The sequence below is a fragment of the Pelophylax lessonae genome, assembly GCF_965119305.1.
Source record: "Pelophylax lessonae genome assembly, chromosome: 1".
In the NCBI taxonomy this organism is placed as follows: Eukaryota; Metazoa; Chordata; class Amphibia; order Anura; family Ranidae; genus Pelophylax; species Pelophylax lessonae.
Genome location: NC_138768.1, coordinates 517,640,131 through 517,660,369, shown reverse-complemented (window position 1 = coordinate 517,660,369; position 20,239 = coordinate 517,640,131). Strand labels below are relative to the sequence as shown.

At 45.6% G+C, this 20,239-nt stretch overlaps 1 protein-coding gene across 2 annotated transcripts in view; it reads left to right on the top strand.

The window, feature by feature from the left end:
* Positions 1–20,239, top strand: part of LOC309548407 (calcium/calmodulin-dependent protein kinase type IV-like) — a 150,498-nt gene that overhangs the window by 122,668 nt on the left and 7,591 nt on the right. For both annotated transcript variants that reach the window (XM_082248347.1, XM_082248346.1), the window contains exon 11: positions 15,231–15,383. In XM_082248347.1, the coding sequence (XP_082104473.1) occupies positions 15,231–15,383 (153 nt within the window). The remainder of the gene's footprint in view (positions 1–15,230; positions 15,384–20,239) is intronic.

The window sequence follows — 20,239 nt, the reverse complement described above, 5'->3', positions numbered from 1 at the left end:
CTTCCCTGTCCCTGCTGAAGAAAAGCTGTCCCAAACTATGATGCTGCCACCACCATGTTTGACAGTGGGGATGGTGTGTTCAGGGTGATGAGCTGTGTTTCTTTTACACCAAACATAACGTTTTGCATTGTTGCCAAAAAGTTCGAACTTTAAACGACACTTTTTATGGATATCTTCTTGCCACTCTTCCATAGAGGCCAGATTTGTGCAGTATACGACTGTTGTCCTATGGGCAGAGTCTCCCACCTCAGCTGTAGATCTCTGCAGTTCATCCAGAGTGATCATGGGCCTCTTGGCTGCATCTCTGATCAGTCTTCTCCTTGTATGAGCTGAAAGTTTAGAGGGATGGCCAGGTCTTCGTAGATTTGCAGTGGTCTGATACTCCTTCTATTTCAATATTACCCTTGCACAGTGCTCCTTGGGATGTTTAAAGCTTAGGAAATTTTTTGTTTGTTTTGTTGTTTTTTTTTTAAAACTTCTCCACAACAGTATCTTGGACCTGCCTGTGTGTTCTTTGTTCTTCATGATGCTCTCTGCGCTTTAAACGGACCTCTGAGACTATCACAGTGCAGGTGCATTCATACGGAGACCTGATTACACACAGGTAGATTCTATTTATCATCATTAGTCATTTAGGTCAACATTGGATCATTCAGAGATCCTCACTGAACTTCTGGAGAGAGTTTGCTGCACTGAAAGTAAAGGGGCTGAATAATTTTGCACGCCCAATTTTTCAGTTTTTTATTTCTTAAAAAAGTTTGAAATATCCAATAAATTTCGTTCCACTTCATGATTGTGTCCCACTTGTTGATTCTTCACAAAAAATTACAGTTTTATATCTTTATGTTTGAAGCCTGAAATGTGGCAAAAGGTCGAAAAGTTCAAGGGGGCCAAATACTTTCGCAATGCATTGTATATAAAGTGGACCTTGCACTATAAACAAGCAAAGTCTCCTTATTTATCAACCCCCCCCCCCCCCCCCCCCAGGTAAAAATGCTGCAATAATTACTTACTTACCTTACTACCAGATTTTGTACTGCAGAATGTAATGCCACCATCCTTCCAGTGAGATGCCCTCTAGAAAAGTGAATTTTTTGGGGTGCTTAGAATTTTCAAAACTTGCTGTAAAGGTGATAATGTCACTACCACCTAGGTAGCTGCACAGTTTTTTTTTTTTTATATGTAACTACAGTTTTGGAAAAAGGGGTGGTCTAGTAAATAAGGGGACTTTGCTTTTTTTAGTACAAGGTCCACTATAGATTATATATATATATATATATATATATACAGCTGCCAGAAAAAGTATGTGAACCCTTTGGAATGATATGGATTTCTGCACAGATTGGTCATAAAATGTTATCTGATCATCATCTAAGTCACAACAATAGACAATCACAGTCTGCTTAAACTAATAACACAGAAAGAATGAAATGTTGCCATGTTTTTTTTTAACACACCATGTAAACATTCACAGTGGGGGTGGAAAAAGTATGTGAACCCTTGGATTTAATAACTGGTTGAACTTCCTTTGGCAGCAATAACTTCAACCAAACATTTCCTGTAGTTGCAGATCAGACGTGCACAACGGTCAGGAGTAATTCTTGACCATTCCTCTTTACAGAACTGTTTCAGTTCAGCAATATTCTTGGGATGTCTGGTGTGAATCGCTTTCTTGAGGTCATGCCACAGCATCTCAATCGGGTTGAGGTCATGACTCTGACTGGGCCACTTCAGAAGGCATATTTTCTTCTGTTTAGGCCATTCTGTTGTTGATTTACTTCTATGCTTTGGGTCATTGTCCTGTTGTAACACCCATCGTCTGTTGAGCTTAAGCTGGTAGACAGATGGCCTTAAGTTCTCCTGCAAAATGTCTTGATAAACTTGGGAATTCATTTTTCCTTTGATGATAGCAATCCGTCCAGGCCCTGACGCAGCAAAGCAGCCCCAAACCATGATGCCCCCACCACCATACTTCCCAGTTGGGATGAGGTTTTGATGTTGGTGTGCTGTGCCTCTTTTTCGCCACACATAGTGTTGTGTATTTCTTCCAAACAACTCAACTTTGGTTTCATCTCTCCACAGAATATTTTGCCAGTATTGCTGTGGAACCTACCAGGTGCTCTTGTGCAAACTGTAAACGTGCAGCAATGTTTTGTTTGGACATTCTTGTTTAGTGTTTTACGTATTGTTTTTTCCACTAACAGGGATGTTAGCATTTGCCAGTGACTTTTGTAAGTCTTTAGCTGACACTCTAGGATTCTTTTCACCTCATTGAGCAGTCTGTGTGGTGCTCTTGCAGTCATCTTTACAGGACGGCCACTCCTAGGGAGAGTAGCAGCAGTGCTGAACTTCCTCCATTTATAGACAATTTGTCTTACCGTGGACTGATGAACAGCAAGGCTTTTGGAGATACTTTTATAACCCTTTCCAGCTTTATGCAAGTTAACAATTCTTAATCGTAGGTCTTCTGAGAGCTCTTTTTTCTGTTCTTTTGTGTGGGGCATCATTCACATCAGGCAATGCTTCTTGTGAAAAGCAAAGCCAGAACTGGTGTGTGTTTTTTATAGGGCAGGGAAGCTGTAACCAACACCTCCGATCTCATCTCATTGGTTGGACTCCAGTTGGCTGACATCTCTCTCCAATTAGCTCTTGGAGATGGCATTAGTCTAGGGGTTCACTTACTATTTCCACCTGCATTGTGAATGTTTACATGGTGATGGCGCTCACCTTCACACACAGTCACGCCTCCTGGCTTAGCTCCTATGATAGACATTACATGTCCCAGCATTGGACCGGTGTTCTGTCTATCAAAGGAGCCGAACCAGGAGGCGGGACTGTGTGTGAAGGCGAGCGACCAGTAATTCAAATAAAATATGTTACAGTGCAGCGATCCCCACTTTAATTATCCGTCCGCCATTCCTCTTCCTCTCCTCTCTCGCCCTCAATCATTTTCCACTCCCAAAATGCGAGCAGGCGAGTGTAAAATTTGAGGGCTGTATATATATATATAAATATAAAAGAAAAAGAAGTATTGACAAGAAAGCCTAGTAGCTAGTACTAGACTAGCAAATACCAGTGAGAGTGCTAGATTAACTACAGAGTAGCCCGGCCGGTCTAATGCCAAAAATTGCCTCCAACTAACCCCTGAACACCACCTACACTGGAGCCACCTTGAGGTGTGTTGTCAACACCAAAGGGGAGAAGCAGCACCAACCTCAGGAGTGGTGGCCTCCCCTGCAGTTTAAAGAGACTAAGACTGTTTGTCAGGCTAGTACATTGTTAGGTAGTACATAAACCAAATTCCAGAAACAAGGAAACTTAGTCATTGTTCAAAGAAAAAAGAGAAGGAAAAGGAAAAAAAACAGGAACATACCTTAATTTTTGCAATTTATAGCCTCGCTAAAACCAAGCCCATCATCCTATAGTAAAGAAAATTGTATGGAAATGGAAGGGGTCGCATCACACCTCAAAGAGTGAGCCCCGTCTCACTGCTGCAAAGGCTGAATACGTTGTCTAAAGGATGGTTCCGCCAATTCCAGCAATGCCAGATCTAAACTGGAGGACACTTGCCCTGGATCATAAATGTGGTCCAGCCAAATGCTGGTGAAGCGGTCACAGGTACCTTTGTAAGTCACTATCCAGCCCTCAGCCAATAATAAATTGGCAGCAAATGCTTTGCTGCGTTTAGTAAATGAGGCAATGCACTTTTCTTACACTGACTAATCGGTATAAGAGGGGTATGCAAGAGGAAATGAATCGGGGAGAGAGGGATGTCTAGGCCCAGGATATCTATTATCTGAGACTTGATGTCAGCCCAAAGGGGCCTTATCACAGGACATTCCCACCACAGATGTAATAGCATACCACAGTGACCACAGCCTCTCCAGCATTGCTCAGTAATAGAGGGGTAACAAGATCCACTTTAAGTACTAAGTGTTCCACACAGCCAGCTATCAGACTCAATTCTACATTGGACAAATATAACATGTACATCTATGTGCACATCACTCATGCCTGCTTACAAAAAAACATGTAAATCTACCATTTCTAATAAGTACATGATCAAGTAGACAAGCAATAAATTAGAACATAATTTACATAATAGGAAGTTGTATTGTATAGGGTGACCCCACTTCAAAAGCCACTAAGGGCTCATTTACACATACAGGCAGGGGGAAATGGGGGTAAAAACAAGCAGTTGAGCTGAGGTTTTTCCTTTCCCTAACTGCCCCCCCCCCCTCATAGCCGTGCGCACAGGGTGTGCCAGGTGTGCCTGGGCACACCCTAATCACCTCATGTACATTAACATTATCACTTTTTGTGCTGGTAGGAAGATGGGAAAAATCTCTCTCTTACTGGCTCTGCCATAAGAGAAGTCTTTAGGCACTTGCCTTTCAAAGTGCCGGAAGGGAGATAAATGTGCTGGGGTCATATGTATGTAGACACACACAAACACGTGTGTTTGAGCTTTGGGGTGCACACCCTAATTTAATAGGCTGCGCACGCCTATGCCCCCCCTTAACCCAACGCAGCTTCCAGAGGGGGTTGTACAGATGCCGTAAAGTTTTGCTTACAAAAATGTCACCCCCCCCATCACACTGCAACCACCCTAAGACCGCATGCAATACAAACACACGTTGGTGCAGACTTTTAGGATTGAAACAGGTGGCAACACAATACCTCCCAGCCACTTGTCCACCACCTTCTGAAAAGCAACTCACTACGGATGGCTCTTCACAGGGGCTGCAAGGGCTGCCACGGGTGTACATGAGCCCTAAGAACATCAGCGCCTCTAGCAGTTTTTTTTTTTTTTTTCATTTTTTGAGGAAGTATACTTGGGGTCTTTAAAGTCCCCTGATCTCAGTGGCCAGGGTACAGGGAGAGGTAAGGGGAAGCACAACCCTTACAGCTGGAAGTGAGAGGAAAGCAGGCAGAGGGAAAATAAAGCATTCCTTTTTTTTAGGTGTTTTCAAGTTTTAATTTTATATTTGTCCCTAAATGAAAACCATATCCAATTATATTGTGGGGGATGGTATATAGGGTAGATTTACATGGTCATCATGGGAGTACATGAACACTGTACAAATAAATATAGGCAAGTTCACACATAACATAAATAAATGAGGCAGTTATTTATCTATATAAAATTACAGATGTACATGTTACTGCTGTTGCACTCCCATCTGTACACATTTGACACACATAGCTATGTCAGGCCATGCGCACAATAGAAAATGCTAGTAATCCTTCAGACTATGAGAGGAAGCTTAATATCAAGGAAAGCTGGTTTTGGATAAGGATTACGTTAAGGACTTTAGTAATCTAGTCTTTAGCCTGTAAAAACAAAAATGTGTTATGACCCTTAAAAAGTGATCCTCCATTCCAGTTAATTACCACATTTATATGCATTAAAGCAATTTATTTATGATCTATTGAGGGACTCATTGATGTAGCACTTCTTAGACATTGGGTTATACTATTTTCTACAGGAGGTTTGGACATTGGCAAACAAAGAATGTTAAGCCAAGCCCCCATATAACCCTGCCTTCAACTGCCATACCTTAGTTTTTTGCAAGTGTCCTAGGAAGTTGTGTTTGTGCTGTGCTGAAAAACATTCTAGTATAATGTTGCATTTTTATTTTATTTTTTTCTTCATTTAAGATACTTCATTGCATAGGTGTGTGCAGCATTTTGCATTAGGGTGTGCACTCCGAAGCTTAAACACACTGAAGCATAATAAACTGTGTTTCCTATGCTTCAGTTTGTGAATGAACACAGCGAGTGAGTGCTTTCACAGTGTTCATTTAGAAAAGGAAGGGGCATAAAAGGAAGGGGTATATTATATATCAACTAGCCCTGTACCCTGCTCTCTGTCCTGAAACATCCCCTGCAGCAGCCGAGGGGAGAGGAGAGAAGAGGAAGGAAGCCAGCAGCACTGCAAGGGGGAGGGGCAACAGGGGGGGGGGAAGCCCAGGGAATAGGTGGAGTTGGCACCACATAGAGTGATTAGGGTGTGCCCAGGCACACCTGGCATTCCCCCTGTGCAAGCCTATGCTTCATTGATATTTAATATTGATATATTGAGCTCATCAGGCTAACCCTGCAAAATCCCGAATAACAAAAACGCACATACAAAAGACTTATTTTAAAAAATGTAAACACAAAGAACTGGTCCACACTCACTAATTAGTCCAGGCTCTCTGATGGTTGCTAGAGGTGACTGCACATCATTACTGCCCACCGATTGGTTGCTAGAGGTAACTACACATCAAGACTACTCACTAATTGGTTGCTGGAGGTTACCGCACATCATTACCACTCACCAATTGGTTGCTAGTGGTTACTGCACATCATTGCCACTCACCAATGGGTTGCTAGGGGTTACTACACATTACCGCTCACTGATTGGTTGCTAGAGGTTACCATATGTTATTACAGCTCACTAATTTCCTGCAACTCAGTGTCCCACTCTGCAAGTTGTCGTTGCTTTATAATTCCCCACCCCCGCTCCCTTGCTTCAGACAGAAGGGTGAGGAAAAAGAATGCACAAACAGTCCGCTCTGTGTGTCTTTGATCTTTGTGCTCGTGCTGCTGACCGAAGAAGGGGGGCCAACAGGGGAACACAGAGAGCCAGCTCTGCCTCACTCTCTGTCACAGCTGCTCTGGTCCGGCCATAGGGAGAAGCAGGCTCTAGAACATGCAGCCCACAGCTGTGCCGCTCCCCTGTCACAGTGTGGCCGCAGGAGAGCTACACCGCAAAAAATATTTGCGGACTTGAAGGTGTCACTTGTCTAGCAGGTGTCACCCGGGTATTGGCCGCACCCCAGCTCCCCTATAGTGACACCACTGGGTAAGGATCCTTTTTTTCAGCCATGTGACTGTAAGTTTTAAATCTCATTGAAAATTGTGATCTTATCCTGGTGTGTTAGCTTTGTGAACTGAGCCTGTTAACATGTTAGAAAGACTACACTTTTAAACAGCATGCATCATATTGAGAATGCCCTGGTGATGCTGTCATAGTACAGACATTGCTGTGTTAGATTAAAAACACTGACATGATATCGGAGACTGAGCTGTTAGAGCCATTACTGTTATATGTTAGAGACACCGGTCTGTAAAGTCTTTGGCAGCATAGTAGAGAATAATATTAATCTCACCTCCAGCCAGTGCTGATCCTCTCTCTTCTTGCAGACTGAAGTGGGGGTGTCCTTAGGCAACTGTGAGATGTCAAGACTGTAGGGATTGGATTCTCATCCAACCTTCTCTTTAGTCTTTACTGGGTGGTCACGAATAGTGTTGAGTGAACACGGACTGTATTATTCGTGTTCGTACCGAATAATTGGATTTTTTGTACCCGAACACGGACACGGACACTTTACTGTATGTTCGGGTAAAAATCCGTGTTCGGTCGTTTTATTTCCGGGTTTTGCATGCTTTGGCGCTCTTTTCATGGCGGGCTTTCAACAGCCAATCAACAATCGTTTAACTGGTGTGCCTTAAGCCATCCCAGCCATGCCTGCAAATGTCTTAGTAGCTGTGATTGGCCGTCTGAAGCATGTGACCAAGTCTTTATAAGTTCGAGGCAGCCGCAGCGGCGTCATTATGCTGCTTATATCAGGGACAGAGCACACATCAACGTGCTGGCTGCTGATTAGGGAAAGATAGGCAGGAAAAAACCATTTGTGTCCGGATAGAATTGAGGGACAGGTCGGAGTGTTTAGGCAGGGCGAGTTGTAGGCATTTTAGGGATAGAGTCTGCTGAATTATAGGGTCAGTGTCTTCTACAAACTACAATCGATATTGCTGTGTGGGGGGTGGGGTGAATCTGCACTCAATCCTGATCTACGATCTCTTCTCAATCCTGTTAGGGACAGAGTCTGCTGAATTTTAGGGAAACTGTGTTCTACAAACTACAATCGATATTGCTGTGTGGTGTGGGATTGGAGATAGGCAGGTGTCAGTGATCCACATCCATTTTTCTGTGTGTGAGCTGCAGTGAACACAATCTTTTTGGGCTGCAGTGAACACAATCTTTTTGGGCTGCAGTGAACACAATCTTTTTGGGCTGCAGTGAACACAATCTTTTTGGGGTGCAGTGAACAAAATCTTTTTGGGGTGCAGTGAACACAATCCTTTTTGGTGTGCAGTGAACACAATCTTTGTGGGGTGCAGTGAACAAAATCCTTTGTGGGGTGCAGTGAACACAATCTTTTTGGGGTGCAGTGAACAAAATCCTTTTTGGGGTGCAGTGAACAACATCCTTTTTGGGGTGCAGTGAACACAATCTTTTTGGGGTGCAGTGAACAAAATCCTTTGTGGGGTGCAGTGAACACAATCTTTTTGGGGTGCAGTGAACACAATCTTTTTGGGGTGGAGTGAACAACATCCTTTTTGGGGTGCAGTGAACAAAATCCTTTTTGGGGTGCAGTGAACAAAATCATTTTTGGGGTGCAGTGAACACAATCTTTTTGGGGTGCAGTGAACACAATCTTTGTGGGGTGCAGTGAACACAATCTTTTTGGGGTGGAGTGAACAACATCCTTTTTGGGGTGCAGTGAACAACATCCTTTTTGGGGTGCAGTGAACACAATCTTTTTGGGGTGCAGTGAACACAATCTTTGTGGGGTACAGTGAACAGAATCTTTGTGGGGTGCAGTGAACACAATCTTTGGGGGGTACAGTGAACACAATCTTTTTGGGGTGCAGTGAACACAATCTTTGTGGGGTGCAGTGAACACAATCTTTTTGGGGTGCAGTGAACAACATCCTTTTTGGGGTGCAGTGATCAAAATCCTTTTTGGGGTGCAGTGAACACAATCTTTTTGGGGTGCAGTGAACAAAATCCTTTGTGGGGTGCAGTGAACACAATCTTTGTGGGGTGCAGTGAACACAATCTTTGGGGGGGTACAGTGAACACAATCTTTTTGGGGTGCAGTGAACACAATCTTTGTGGGGTACAGTGAACAGAATCTTTGTGGGGTGCAGTGAACACAATCTTTGGGGGGTACAGTGAACACAATCTTTTTGGGGTGCAGTGAACACAATCTTTGGGGGGTACAGTGAACACAATCTTTTTGGGGTGCAGTGAACACAATCTTTGTGGGGTGCAGTGAACACAATCTTTGGGGGGGTACAGTGAACACAATCTTTTTGGGGTGCAGTGAACAACATCCTTTTAGGGTGCAGTGAACACAATCTTTGTGGGGTGCAGTGAACAACATCCTTTTAGGGTGCAGTGAACACAATCTTTGTGGGGTACAGTGAACAGAATCTTTGTGGGGTGCAGTGAACACAATCTTTGGGGGGTACAGTGAACACAATCTTTGTGAGGTGCAGTGAACACAATCTTTGTGGGGTGCAGTGAACACAATCATTGTGGGGTGCAGTGAACTCAATCTTTGTGGGGTACAGTGAACACAATCTCATACTTCTGAAGATTTGAGGGTGCTGCCTGTTCCATACTCCCCCTACTCCTCATCTAGCCTTTTAGGGGTACAAACAATAGTAATTGGGGCCTAGTGTGGTTGTGTACGTGTGATATACATACACTTTTTTTGGATCATATTTTCTATTCCGCTATTTAATCAAAAACCTTTGGGGATCAGTTAAATTGGGGGATAGTCTGTGTTGGTACGTGTGAGAGAGATCCACCTTTCCAAGTTGTTGGGGTTCATCTCATACTTCTGAAGGTTTGAGGGTGCTGCCTGTTCCATACCCCCCCTACTCCTAGCCTTTTAGGGGTACAAACAATAGTAATTGGGGCCTAGTGTGGTTGTGTACGTGTGATATACATACACTTTTTTTGGATCATATTTTCTATTCCGCTATTTAATCAAAAACCTTTGGGGATCAGTTAAATTGGGGGATAGTCTGTGTTGGTACGTGTGAGAGAGATCCACCTTTCCAAGTTGTTGGGGTTCATCTCATACTTCTGAAGGTTTGAGGGTGCTGCCTGTTCCATACCCCCCCTACTCCTCATCTAGCCTTTTAGGGGTACAAACAATAGTAATTGGGGCCTAGTGTGGTTGTGTACGTGTGATATACATACACTTTTTTTTGATCATATTTTCTATTCCGCTATTTAATCAAAAACCTTTGGGGATCAGTTAAATTGGGGGATAGTCTGTGTTGGTACGTGTGAGAGAGATCCACCTTTCCAAGTTTTTGGGGTTCATCTCATACTTCTGAAGATTTGAGGGTGCTGCCTGTTCCATACCCCCCTACTCCTCATCTAGCCTTTTAGGGGTACAAACAATAGTAATTGGGGCCTAGTGTGGTTGTGTACGTGTGATATACATACACTTTTTTTGGATCATATTTTCTATTCCGCTATTTAATCAAAAACCTTTGGGGATCAGTTAAATTGGGGGATAGTCTGTGTTGGTACGTGTGAGAGAGATCCACCTTTCCAAGTTGTTGGGGTTCATCTCATACTTCTGAAGGTTTGAGGGTGCTGCCTGTTCCATACCCCCCCTACTCCTCATCTAGCCTTTTAGGGGTACAAACAATAGTAATTGGGGCCTAGTGTGGTTGTGTACGTGTGATATACATACACTTTTTTTGGATCATATTTTCTATTCCGCTATTTAATCAAAAACCTTTGGGGATCAGTTAAATTGGGGGATAGTCTGTGTTGGTACGTGTGAGAGAGATCCACCTTTCCAAGTTGTTGGGGTTCATCTCATACTTCTGAAGGTTTGAGGGTGCTGCCTGTTCCATACCCCCCCTACTCCTCATCTAGCCTTTTAGGGGTACAAACAATAGTAATTGGGGCCTAGTGTGGTTGTGTACGTGTGATATACATACACTTTTTTTGGATCATATTTTCTATTCCGCTATTTAATCAAAAACCTTTGGGGATCAGTTAAATTGGGGGATAGTCTGTGTTGGTACGTGTGAGAGAGATCCACCTTTCCAAGTTTTTGGGGTTCATCTCATACTTCTGAAGATTTGAGGGTGCTGCCTGTTCCATACCCCCCCTACTCCTCATCTAGCCTTTTAGGGGTACAAACAATAGTAATTGGGGCCTAGTGTGGTTGTGTACGTGTGATATACATACACTTTTTTTGGATCATATTTTCTATTCCGCTATTTAATCAAAAACCTTTGGGGATCAGTTAAATTGGGGGATAGTCTGTGTTGGTACGTGTGAGAGAGATCCACCTTTCCAAGTTTTTGGGGTTCATCTCATACTTCTGAAGATTTGAGGGTGCTGCCTGTTCCATACCCCCCCTACTCCTCATCTAGCCTTTTAGGGGTACAAACAATAGTAATTGGGGCCTAGTGTGGTTGTGTACGTGTGATATACATACACTTTTTTTGGATCATATTTTCTATTCCGCTATTTAATCAAAAACCTTTGGGGATCAGTTAAATTGGGGGATAGTCTGTGTTGGTACGTGTGAGAGAGATCCACCTTTCCAAGTTGTTGGGGTTCATCTCATACTTCTGAAGGTTTGAGGGTGCTGCCTGTTCCATACTCCCCCTACTCCTCATCTAGCCTTTTAGGGGTACAAACAATAGTAATTGGGGCCTAGTGTGGTTGTGTACGTGTGATATACATACACTTTTTTTGGATCATATTTTCTATTCCGCTATTTAATCAAAAACCTTTGGGGATCAGTTAAATTGGGGGATAGTCTGTGTTGGTACGTGTGAGAGAGATCCACCTTTCCAAGTTGTTGGGGTTCATCTCATACTTCTGAAGGTTTGAGGGTGCTGCCTGTTCCATACTCCCCCTACTCCTAGCCTTTTAGGGGTACAAACAATAGTAATTGGGGCCTAGTGTGGTTGTGTACGTGTGATATACATACACTTTTTTTGGATCATATTTTCTATTCCGCTATTTAATCAAAAACCTTTGGGGATCAGTTAAATTGGGGGATAGTCTGTGTTGGTACGTGTGAGAGAGATCCACCTTTCCAAGTTGTTGGGGTTCATCTCATACTTCTGAAGGTTTGAGGGTGCTGCCTGTTCCATACTCCCCCTACTCCTAGCCTTTTAGGGGTACAAACAATAGTAATTGGGGCCTAGTGTGGTTGTGTACGTGTGATATACATACACTTTTTTTGGATCATATTTTCTATTCCGCTATTTAATCAAAAACCTTTGGGGATCAGTTAAATTGGGGGATAGTCTGTGTTGGTACGTGTGAGAGAGATCCACCTTTCCAAGTTGTTGGGGTTCATCTCATACTTCTGAAGGTTTGAGGGTGCTGCCTGTTCCATACCCCCCCTACTCCTCATCTAGCCTTTTAGGGGTACAAACAATAGTAATTGGGGCCTAGTGTGGTTGTGTACGTGTGATATACATACACTTTTTTTGGATCATATTTTCTATTCCGCTATTTAATCAAAAACCTTTGGGGATCAGTTAAATTGGGGGATAGTCTGTGTTGGTACGTGTGAGAGAGATCCACCTTTCCAAGTTGTTGGGGTTCATCTCATACTTCTGAAGGTTTGAGGGTGCTGCCTGTTCCATACTCCCCCTACTCCTCATCTAGCCTTTTAGGGGTACAAACAATAGTAATTGGGGCCCAGTGTGGTTGTGTACGTGTGATATACATACACTTTTTTTGGATCATATTTTCTATTCCGCTATTTAATTTAACTGGGCCTCCATGCGAGACCTGTGTGCCTTGTTGCGCTGTTTTGAGTACTCCACCAACATGGCCAGTGGCAATGACGCCGTTCTCAGCTTAACTATCCCACTTCTATGCCTCCTTGAAAAAACAATTCGGGCGATGATGGAAGAGGATGTGGCACAGGATGAGGAGGAGGAGGAGGATGAAGAGGTAACATTTCCAAGGCTTTCAGGGCAGTCATTCGCAAGGGGCTCCGAGGGTGGGTTCCTGCACACGCAAACGCCAGGGACGCAATTGTCCAGCAGGGGCACAGTTCTGGAGGATGAGGAGGATGAGGAGGAGGAGGAGCTGGAGGAGGAGATGGAACCATGTTCACAGCAGGGTGGCACCCAGGCCAGCTCATGGCCATCACTGGTGCGTGGCTGGGGGGATACAGAGGACACGGACGATACACCTCCCACAGAGGACAGCCTTTCGTTGCCTCTGGGCAGCCTGGCACACATGAGCGATTACATGCTGCAGTGTCTCCACAACGACCGCCGAGTTGCCCACATTCTAACTTGTGCTGATTACTGGGTGGCCACGCTGCTGGATCCCCGTTACAAGGACAACGTACCGTCCTTAATTCACTCACTGGAGCGCGATCGCAAGATGCGCGAGTACAAGCGCACGCTGGTAGACGCCATGCTGCTGGCATTCCCATCTGACAGCGGGGCCACAGTGGAAGCACAAGGCAGAGGAGGAGGAGGAGGAGGTCGCCAACGCAACCAGGGCACCGCCAGCACCTCAGAAGGCAGGGTTAGCATGGCCGAAATGTGGAAAAGCTTTGTCAGCACGCCACAACAAACAGCAGCACCAGCAGCTCAGATGGAACGTCTTAGCAGGAGGCAGCATTTTACCAACATGGTGGAGCAGTATGTGTGCACACGCCTACATGTAGTGAATGACGGGTCTGCCCCCTTCAACTTCTGGGTCTCCAAATTGGGCACATGGCCTGAGCTTGCCCTTTACGCCTTGGAGGTGCTGGCGTGCCCTGCAGCCAGTGTATTATCTGAACGGGTATTTAGCACGGCTGGGGGCGTTATAACAGACAAGCGCAGCCGCCTGTCCAGAGACAATGTGGACAAGCTCACGTTCATTAAAATGAACCAGGCATGGATCCCACGGGACTTTTCCGTACCTTATGCAGAATAGCAATGGATACCGACCTTACCCACCCATTGTTCCATTTTTGCTCTTTCTCACTCTTTTGGGGTGTACCCTCATTTAAAATTTTTGAAAAGAAGCAGTGTTGGCTACCTCGTCCTCCTCCTCAGGGCCAGATTAATGTAGGGGCTATTGGAGCTGCAGCTCCAGGCCCCTACCTTTTATATAGGCCCCGGGTTGGCCATATTCACTGTTACCGCTCTTCTGTCACTTGTAAACACAGAAGTCTGGCTTCTATGCTCGCTTCCCCAGGCAGCACCCTCAGAACCTCCCCACACAGCGTGAAGGCCGGACAAGGAGGGACAGTTGGCGATGCATGGATGTGTTTATGGGCTTCAGAGACAGCATCCCATGTTGAATTAGGCATGCATGGCTGCACCCTTCCTCCTCTGGGTGCATGGCAAGGCACGGCCCTTAAGGCCCTTCAAAATCCTCAGCACCAAGCCCATGATGCTGTTAATCCGGCCCTGGTCCTCCTCCACCGCCGCTTCCACCTACACCGCCCATAGGTGTGCGCAGCCTATTGCATTAAGGTGTGCACCCCAAAGTTGAAATACACATGCATGTGTTTGCCAGCAGGGAGAGTAATGTATCGGGGCCATGTACCTGTAGGCAAGGAGAAATAGAGCAGAGCAGGTCCCAGGGAGATCTTTCCCATCTCCTCACTGGCAATGCTATGTGCCCTAGGTGATTAGGGTGTGCCCAGGCACACCCAGCACACCCTGTGCGCACGCCTATGTCACCGCCACATCCACCACCACCTCAACCTCCCTCCTACTCCATATGGGCCTCGTCCTTCAGAGATGAAGAAGAACATTGTTTTATTTTTCTGTTTTTTTTTGTTGTTTTAAGTTATTTCCCTATCCACATTTGTTTGCAGAGCACTTGCCATGCTCTTAATTACGTTTTGCTGCCATTTGCAGCACTCTAGCCCTTTCCTTTGGTGTTTTAGAGCCATTTTAGTGCCTTAAAGTTCGGGTCCCCATTGACTTCAATGGGGTTCGGTGTCCGGGAAAAGTTCGGTAAAAGTCCGGGACACGGACCCGGACTTTTTTTTAAAGTTCGGCCGAACCCGTCGAACACGGACATCTAGGTGTCCGCTCAACCCTAGTCACGAACATTGATTTCCTACACGCTTTGGGTATTTTTATATACATTGAAGCACCAACAATAATCTTGAAACCCAACTGGACCCCAAGTTCCCAGATTAAACGTCCAGGCCAGGGGGAAACTTCAGCCAGCAAGACTGAAACGTCACCAAAGAACATCAGCCATATACTGGCTATTTGGTTAAAAAAAACAGAGTGGTGGGAACTATAACTGAAACACAGCAAGAAGCTAAAGCAAGAACACAAACTGATGAGCAAATCTGCAAGTAACCTTAACAGAATATATGTTTCTCATGTGTTTTTTAATCTTCACAATCCCTTTAAAATTGCAGGTCAAGAAGCTAATTTTGCTGGATCCACAGAAAAGACTAACAGTTTCTCAGGCTCTGCAGCATCCCTGGGTAACAGGAAGAGCTGCTAAAGTTTCCCATATGGATCAAACGCAAAAGAAACTTCAGGAATTTAATGCAAAGCGCAAACTTAAGGTGAGGTTTGCACCATTCAGATTACACCAACTGCTAAAAGATGTTTTATACAGCATTTCTAAAGCACATCTAAACACAAAACAAACATGTAATATTAGATTTATTATTATTATAATATTATTCGATTTTGGCGGCTGCATCGCCTTTTTTCTTTTACCTTCATTTTGTAATCTATGAAACACATTCACTCCTTCACAGTATCTGAGAATGAAGCCATGGTCTCTACCCAGGCTGGATTTCAAACATATCTGCTATTGTTTTTCTCTTTTACACAAGATTTTTACCCTGCTAGAATGAAAAAAAAAACACTGGTCACACACTGCTTCTATGACATAAGTGAAAAAAATGAACAACTTTTGTCCATTAGGAATAGGGTTGGCAGGGCCACACTCTGGGCGAATGTTCTGGTTCATGAATAACTGGCTGAAATTTGCTCAATGTATAACCAGCTTATATCAGCCAGAACATTTAAAGACTGGTAAGCTTCATTTTTGTTCATCTTCAAGTTAAGCAATATACATTTCTGTATAGATTCTGTATAGAGTATATAATAGACCTGCTTTAACATTGACATTACTTTTAGTAGTCAGTTTGCTTAACCGTTTCAATAACTGAGCACTTTCACCCCCCTCCTGCCCAGGCCAATTTTCAGCTTTCAGTGCTGTCACACTTTCAATAACAATTGCGCAGTCATACAACACTGTACCCATATGACATTTTTATCATTTTTTTGAGACAGATACAGCTTTCTTTTGGTGGTAATTAATCATCACTGGGTTTTTTATTTTTTTCCAAACAAACAAAAAATGCCTAAAAATGTTTAAAAATATTTGTGCGGGCTAACCCCGCCTCTTCTCCAATGCTATAGGATCCTACTCCCATAAATTTCAGTCCCTGGACAGAGACTGCATTCCTTTTTTTTCCTCCTCTATGGACTAAAAGCTATGTGCACCTACCTAGCTATACGGTGGCGTCCCAGTAAATTTGTTGAGCCCCAGTCAAGGGGCCGGATTTCAGCATTTTGATTGAAGAAGTGTCAGTAGTTCAGGGGCCAGCTAAGGCAGGCAGGATGACCCAAGGACAGGGGAGCCTGTCCTAATGGTAGATTGGCTCTGCATGCAGGTCGTACCCCATAGTCTCAGGGATTGTTGCACCAAGCGCTTCACTAGAGACTCCATCTGCTGGTTGTCTGTCTCTCTTATCCAAACCGGCTGAGCATGGCTCGCACAGCGATCTGCCCTCTGGGACCTGGGCCTCACATCCTCAGCAGGCTCTTTGATCAGGGCGGCTGTCATGGTGGTGGGAGCGGTGTCTGGAGGAGGAATTAGAACTTCTCCCCTGGTGTTGGATCCTAGATGGAGAGCCATGGGGTCGGGATCTGGATGAAGAATGCCGACTTTGTGGCCTGGCGAGATCTCTGTTTTCTTGTTCTGGCAATCTGACCTTGAAGGGCTTAACAAACAAAGGAGGGAGAAGAAAAGAAGAGATGTACAAGCTTACATCAATCCCACGGGTCGCTCTGTCGCGGGGCGCACATACTGACACGCATACCTTGGGCGTGAGGGCTGGCCACAGGGAGGCGGTAACCCCTCAATCGCAGATAGGGGGGGAAGTATAGCTCCGCAGTCCACCGAATTGCTAAGAAGAAGAAAGAAGGTTAGGGAAAATAAAAAAACCTTCTTCCCCTTTAAGAGCCCTTGCCTTCCCAGACCAACCACAACAGTGGGAAACCTATGAAGAGAAACGCATTGCCTGGGGAAGCTGCACCACAGTGCCTGCAGGATTTCCCAAGAGGCAAGGGCTGACAGCTGTTTAAATCCCCCCGCCCTGGTGAAGTCACCACCGCGCCTCCTAATGTGCATATGCCAGAAAGCCAAAGCGAACAGCACATGCACGACCGATGGGGGCCCGGAGTAACTGCGCATGCGCAAAACCAGGCCTCAGGATTGTTCGAAGCCTCACGCATTTGCAGGGACCCACCACGGCTGACAGACGGAAAAGCAGTAGCACTCCAGCTGCCATGAGAGGCCGTAAACCCAGAGCCAGGGAGAGAGAAAAAAAAAAAAGAGGACAAAACACAACAGGGCACACATAAACACAGATTGCTGCCATGGAGGTTCAGAGTTTATAAGAGGCCGCAGTAAGACCTTGACAGTGATGGCTGGAATGGCTTTAAACCGGCCCTGGTAGCCATGTCCAAGGTGATGGAAGTTTGGACGGATAACGTTGATACTGTACTCAGGAGCGTCTCTGAAGAGTTGGCCAGAGGCTCAGCTGTACAGGAGCTGTAGTTGGCATCGATCTTCCTGGGGGAGGCCGCTATTGACATTATACCCCTGTTGGCCCGGTCTATGCTTTCATCTGTGACAGTCAAGCTGGTGTTGTGGCTGCATGCTTGACTTGCTGATCGGGGCTCTAAACAGGCCTTGTGTAGGATCCCCTTTGAGGGGTCCTCACATTTTGGTAACAAATTTGACAGTGCCATACCCCGGGTCACAGGCGGAAGGTCAGGGTTCTTACCCTAGGACAGATGCCTATTCGGCCATTAGAGGTCTCAGTCAAGGAGGCGAAGCACAGAACAGGCAAGGGATGCACGTTTCTATAGACCAGGTAGGGACTTCAGGAGAAACTGTAGTAGGGACCAGACATCCTTTAAGAGGCTTGCCAAGAACTCAGCGTCCAGTGGACGTGAGCCCTCCAAGTCCTTTTGAGATTGGGCCCACTCAGTCAGGTCAGGTGGAGGCACGTTTACTCCATTTTTGGCATGCCTGGGCGGCCTCAATCTCAGATTACTGGACCATCAAGACAGTCCCTGTGGACCACGTATGGTCTTTCACAAGTACTCCTCTTCTCAGGTTCGTCCCTTTCCTGTTGCTTCAGTCGGAAGAAAAGAAGCAGATCCTTCTATCCTATGTGAAATCACTGGTGGCCCAGGGTGCCGCAATGCCCGTTCCCAAGGACAAAGAATTTCAGGGCATGTACTCACCACCTCTCTTTCTAGCTTAAAAAAAGAGTGGCGCTCATTAATAGATCTCACGCATTCAAACAAGTTTGTCAAGTACGAAAGGTTCAAATTGGAAGCTCTATCTACAATTCAACAAGCCGTCCAGCCGGGCAACTAGCTATTCTCCATAGACCTAAAAGATGCCTACTTCCATGTGCCCATCGTAGAAGAGTTCCGCAAATATCTCCAGTTTGCGGTCGGGCAGGATCATCTCCAGTTTACCTACCTCCCTTTCGGTCTCTCAACTTCACCTCGAGTGTTTTCAAAGTTCTTCTGGCCATGTTAGCTTTCATCAGGGCGAAAGGCATACGCCTTCATCATTATCTCGATGACCACCTCCTGCTATCACAGGACAGAGAACAGCTGCTGCTTCACAGGACCCAAGTCATTGCAACTCTCCTGGAATTTGCCTGCTACTGAATTTCACCTGGAACCAGGACAGCGCCTAGTATACCTAGGAGCCCAGTTTGACACAGTCGAAAACATTATCTCCCTGGCCCTGAAGAAGATCCTGGTAATATAGGACAGGGTGCACCTGGCCCTGTCTTCCTTATGCCCGCGAGTCTCTCAATGTCTCCGAATTTTCGGCATGATGGTCTCTACAGCCCCCATGGTCAAATGGGCCCTTTGGAGGATGCGCCCCTTCCAGAAGGGGTTTCTTCAACAATGGGACCCAGACAGGAGCAATGGGCTCATGTATATAACATTGAGCATGAGAGACAGCTTCTTCTGGTGCCTGCATCATGGGAATCTGCTCAATTGCCATTCATCGCCCCTGTTCCCTGGGTCACAGTTATGACCGATGCCAGCAGTACAAGTCAGAGATTGCCCAGGGCAGATGGGATCTTCACTCCAGTTTCGAACATCCTGGAGCTACGGGCTGCCTTTTGCTCCCTTTGGGTCTTCCACCATTTGATAAAGGGGGAGCCAGTGCTGTTAGGAACGGACAACACAATAGCTGTAACCTACGTGAAGAGACAGGGAGGGATTTGCAGTCTTCAGCTTCTCCAGGAGCTGAAGCCAATCATGGCATGGGCCCAGAGAAATCTGGCCAAAATCTTGGCAACCTATGTCCCCGGAACCCAGAACATCCAGGCAGACTTTCTGTCCAGGTTCTGGATGGACAACAATGAGTCCCTTCATATGGAGACATTCAGCTGGGTTCTGTCTCTGGGAGTCGATCCCGAAGTCGACCTATTCACATTCCCATGCAATTTCAAGCTCAAGAAATATTACACTTGAGCCCGTTGCAACCAGGAGTTCGGGGTAGATGCCCTAACAGATCAGTGGAACTTCAGCAGGGTGTACACCTTCCCTCCCTACCCACTTATCCTCAGGTTCTTACAGAGTCTCAGAACGGAGGCCATCGAGGTAGTGGCAGTAGCACCTCACTGTCCGAACAGGCCTTGGTTTCCCCTGCTAACACAACTCAGCTTTCGGGACCCGTTGCCCTATCCCCTCAGACCAGACCTTCTGTCCCAGGGGCAATGCTACACCCATGCCCAGCACGTCTGAAACTGATGGTCTGGTTCTTGAGAGGGAGAGGCTGGAAGCTTTGGCTGTGAATCAGGAGTCATCTCTACCCTCATGAGTTTAAGGAGGTCAAGTACGAACAAAGTCAGTGGAAGGATGAGGGCCAAATTTGTGGACTTTTTATCTTCCATGGGAAGGTCTTACAGGGACCCGGGGGGTCCAGTATATCTTGGCCTTTCTTTAGTCTGGCCTGGATCTGGTTCTATCAGTCAGATTTCTTAAGGTCTAAGTATCAGCCATATCAGCCTTCTTTGGAGTTCAGTGGACCAGTCATCCTCCAGTTCGGCAATTTTTCAGAGGGGCAGCAAGACTCAGGCCC